Source organism: Gobio gobio (assembly GCF_949357685.1).
Source record: "Gobio gobio genome assembly, chromosome: 5".
In the NCBI taxonomy this organism is placed as follows: domain Eukaryota; kingdom Metazoa; phylum Chordata; class Actinopteri; order Cypriniformes; family Gobionidae; genus Gobio; species Gobio gobio.
Window position 1 is genome coordinate 20,404,972 of NC_137101.1, and position 4,530 is coordinate 20,409,501.

General features: G+C 36.8%; 1 protein-coding gene across 1 annotated transcript; it reads left to right on the top strand.

Moving 5' to 3' along the window:
- Positions 1-937: 937 nt before the first annotated feature.
- pax4 (paired box 4) lies at positions 938-4,046 on the top strand (the record flags this gene model as incomplete). Its single annotated transcript, XM_079817454.1, has 7 exons — positions 938-971; positions 1,396-1,529; positions 1,613-1,828; positions 2,263-2,353; positions 3,545-3,661; positions 3,756-3,838; positions 3,963-4,046. The coding sequence occupies 7 exons, from the start codon at positions 938-940 to the stop codon at positions 4,044-4,046; spliced, it is 759 nt and encodes a 252-aa protein (XP_079673580.1).
- Between the last annotated feature and the right edge of the window lie 484 nt (positions 4,047-4,530).

Sequence of the window (4,530 nt, forward strand, 5' to 3'; positions counted from 1 at the left end):
TATAAACTTAAATTATCCCAAATTCTTTTCAGACTAATAACTAAATTCAGTATGGAATGGTAAGCGTGCGAACATCATTGAATATTGACTGATTTAGCCAAACAACACCTTCAGCGTCAGGTGAAAATACGCACTATGAAACATTTCAAAAAATGTGTTGCATCCCTTTACTAAAGTAACTAAAGCTGTCCATCTTTGGACAGCATACATCTTTGTACCTAAAGAGGGCATATTAGTACCTCAAATGTATATGTTGCTACCAAAAATGTACATATTAGTACCTTAATGGTACACATTAGAACCATTTTGGGTACCGTCCCAGTGACAACTTAGTAGGCCTACCATTTTTCCTGAAAGTGTGAACACACTCAGGGTGCACTCTAAAACAATCCCTAAAAATATTATGGCACAATGTAGGCTTCTGTACTAATATGAAGACATTTTCCGAATATATATTTTTTTTTCACAGGTGTTTTACCTGTATTTTGATTGTTTCACTGCATTGCGTTGTGCTTCAGGGTTAACGGACATGTCCGAACAATTATTGGAAAAGGTCATGGCAGAAAATTACCAATAGCCTATATTTTCCGCGTCTCTTTTTATAGTGTGAACACTGTGACTACATTGTCATCATGGAGTGTCTATATTTACTTTTTTCCTATGTGCACAGCACGTCATCTTGATAAGGGCACTGGGTTAGCTATATATAAGAAGTCGCGTGAGAGGGGTCCACGCGCAAGGACGCATCTCCTTCAATAAGAACGGCACAGAAAAAGACCATCTTCGCTGTAAGAAAAAGGATTATCTGGCTTTCACTCTTTGTGTATTTCTTCTCGCGTTAGATTTCAGGCTAATTCAATGCTTTAAATATGTACTAAAATATAATTTGTGTGATATTTTTTTTTTTTTTTTGCAAGGCTACCAGGTGCCCATTGGGATGTGCAGCACAAACTCTGTTCTGGGAAATGAAGGTCGGCATTTAATCGTTATTCCAAAGGTTTTCAACCCCTGATTGCTGCACTTATTTTTATAAGTAAAATAAGTGCATGGTGCCAAAGTTATAACCTATTGTTCCTTTAACATTTTCTACCACTTTGAGTGAATATTACGGCTTCAGAAACTGAGTTGAAACTCTGAAAACGTATACAATCGACCAGCCTATAAATAGAGCAATTAAATGGATGGAAATTATGAAAAGCTTTAGGCTATATAGCCGAATTTATGCCGCAAAGGCGCAGAAAACTTGACGCGTGCTAATTGTCATGACAACGGAGAACCGAGCATAAATTTGCCTAAACTTTTCAAGCTGTTCAGCTGCTTATAAAAAATAAATTCCACTGCTTTATAAATGCGAAAACCTGCAGTAATGTAGCTTTATCTGGATATATGTATCAGGAGAAGAAGGGAGTGTGAATCAGCTGGGCGGTGTGTTTCTGAACGGCCGTCCTCTACCCGTCTGTAAACGGAGATTGATGGTTGAGCTCGCGACCGAGGGCGTGAGGCCGTGTGAGATCTCCAGAATACTTAAGGTAGGCCTATTGACTAAAATTCTCACTTTTACCATGTGTTTATGTGATTATCTACATGCTGGAGAAACCGTGTGCTCTGCCAGGTCTCCAACGGCTGCGTTAGTAAGATTTTGGGCAGGTTTCAGCGCACAGGGGTCATTGGTCCTAAAGCAACGGGAGGCAGCAGACCCAGACTCCTGACTCCCGACGTCATCTCCATCATAGCGCATCACAAGCGGCAGAACCCCACAATGTTCGCCTGGGAGATCCGACAAAAACTGGCGACAGATCCAGTCTGCAGAAGGGATAAAGTACCTAGTGTAGGTTAAAACACTTACATGCATATTCCATAAAGCTGGGGTTTAAAGCCAATTTCTGCATAGACAATCTTAAAAAAATAAAGGTTCCAAAAAATGTTTTTTCACAGTGATGCCATAGAATAGGTTAACCTTTGTTGGTTCCCCTAAGAACCTTTAGGTGAACAATTTTCTTAACTTGAAGAACATTTAAATAATCTAAAGAGACTTTTTCCCACTATAAAGAACCTTTATTTTTAAGAAAGTACCCTAAAAATTGTAATTTTGACATTTACTTACCTCATGTTGCTCCAAACCTGCATGACTTTCCTTCTTCAACATGAGGCTAAGTAAATGACTTTCCCTGTTTGGGTGAACTATACCTTTAAACTCACAAATCCAGCTTACAAAATGCTATTGAACTAAAATGTATGACTCATCGAATCAATGTGCATCAGGTGTCATCCATAAACCGGATTCTTAAGAAGATTCATCTAGATGTGGACATGATGGGCAGTGCATATCCCAGTGTCAAACACGTTTACACAGGTAATCTTTTTCATTCAAATTTCAAATAGGGTGAGTGAAATTAGACATTTGTCACTGGTGTAATTTTAAAATGTCCTCTGATTGTCAGTGTTGTTCCAAATTTTAACCTGTAAATGATTTCTGTGCTCTAATATTATATCATCATTCAAAAAGTTTGGAGTCATTAAGATTTTTTAAATGTTTTTTTTGGAAGAAATCTCTTATGCTCACCAAGGCTGCACTTATTTAATTAATATTGGCAAAATTATTCACAAATAATGTTTTTTTTTCACCCAAAAAGTGATCAATGAGGCCTACGATTAATCAGTTATTTATATAAAAAAAAGAAGTCCTGATTGAAAGAAGTTGACAAAAAGATTGAATCCAATATTTGGTGATAAAATAGCATAAGTCATTTATAAGCAATTTTTTGTAGGCAGGTCATTTTTGACAGGGATCACCACAAGTTTGATAGAGTTTTCAACACAACACAAAGGGTTAAAAATACAGTAAAAACAGTAATATTGTGACATATTATTACAATTTTAAAATAATTGTTTTCTATTTTAATATATTTTAAAATATGATTCATTCCTAATAAATAAAGCTGAATTTTGGCAGCCATTACCCCAGTCTTCAGAGTTACATGATCCTTCAAAAATCATTCTAATATGATAATTTGCTGCTCAAGAAACATTTAATATTAATAACAGTGTTGAAAATGCTGGTGCTGCTTAATTGTTATTGGAAACGGTTTCTTTTTGCAGGATTTTTTAATGAATATAAAGTTCAAAAGAACAGCATTTATATATTATTATAATAATATTATACTTATTATAATGAAACTGAAACATTACATTATAAATGTCTTTACTGTAATATTTGACCGATTTCATGCATTCTTTCTAAATAATACAATTCTTTTAAGAAAAAAAAATAGTAGTATTAAATGGTAGTGTATTAAAAAAACACCAAATCACATTTTTCCAGGTGCTATACTTTTTAAGATGATCACATACAAAAAGAAGTCTTTATTGTTTTGCTTATACTGTACAGTTTAGGTTAGATGAACTTGCTTATGTTTACTAATAGAAGAATATGCCCATATTGATAAAGATGATTATAAGTATCTAAAATATCCTTGAAATATCCCTGGTCTTGAAACAAATATGTCTACTAACCTTTCCCCGTTCACTTCCTGCCACTCACAAGTGGATGAGCAGAGGAGTTTACACACAACAGCTCAACAAATGGACCCAAACCTGCGAGGCACCTCTCCTCGCAGCAGAACAGCTTTCACACCAAACCAGAGTGAGAGGTTAGAGAAAGGTGAATCACTTTCGGTCTGTCTGCTCAGATTCATCTGTGTGCTGTTATACTGGCATTATACTGACATCTCCTCTTCTGATTTCTGGCCATTCAGAGTTCATCCGTGGGCTTTATCCAGACCTGCTGACCAGAGAAAAGCTGTCTGAGGAGACAAACCTTCCACAAGACACTATAAAGGCAATTCAGATTTAAAGTTTCAATTAACATTTTCTAATGAAAAATATGATTTCAGAGTTGGCACTCATATATTTAAAGGGGCTTGTGTTAGATGTTTGACCTGATCTTGATCCCCCATCTGAAGGTTTGGTTTTCCAATCGTAGAGCGAGGATGAGGAGGGAACGAAAGGAAGGCTGTAGTGACTGTGGATCACTGGGTAAGTACTGATGTCTTTTCATTGTAGAATCACATAGTCTTCATTTATTAAGGATGTCTCTTTCTCAGGTGTAACTAGTCCCGGGTTTCTGAGAAGTAGGAATGCTTTGATTTCTCTGCCAGCGACCTCTGCCAGCTCATTGGACGGTTACTTGGCGCATTACACACAAACCACTGTTCCATTGGCCCATCACAGAGACAAAAACACTTTACCATTGGCTCATTTGAACTCTAATGCAATGTCAACATGCCCATTGGATCGCACAGAGAGTTTGATGCCATCATGTCACCAATATGGCAACATGGAATCAGATTACCGATTGGTTCCTTTGAACACAGAGGAAAGGATTATAATGGCTAACCGCTCACAGTGGGCTTCTCATCAATCTCTGATTGGACAGAATGTTTCAATGTTTTGAATTTCAAGAGCATTCTTGAACGTTGGTGTTGTGGACAGTAGAGGGCAGCAAAGGAAAGAAAAGTGGCATTTGATTTT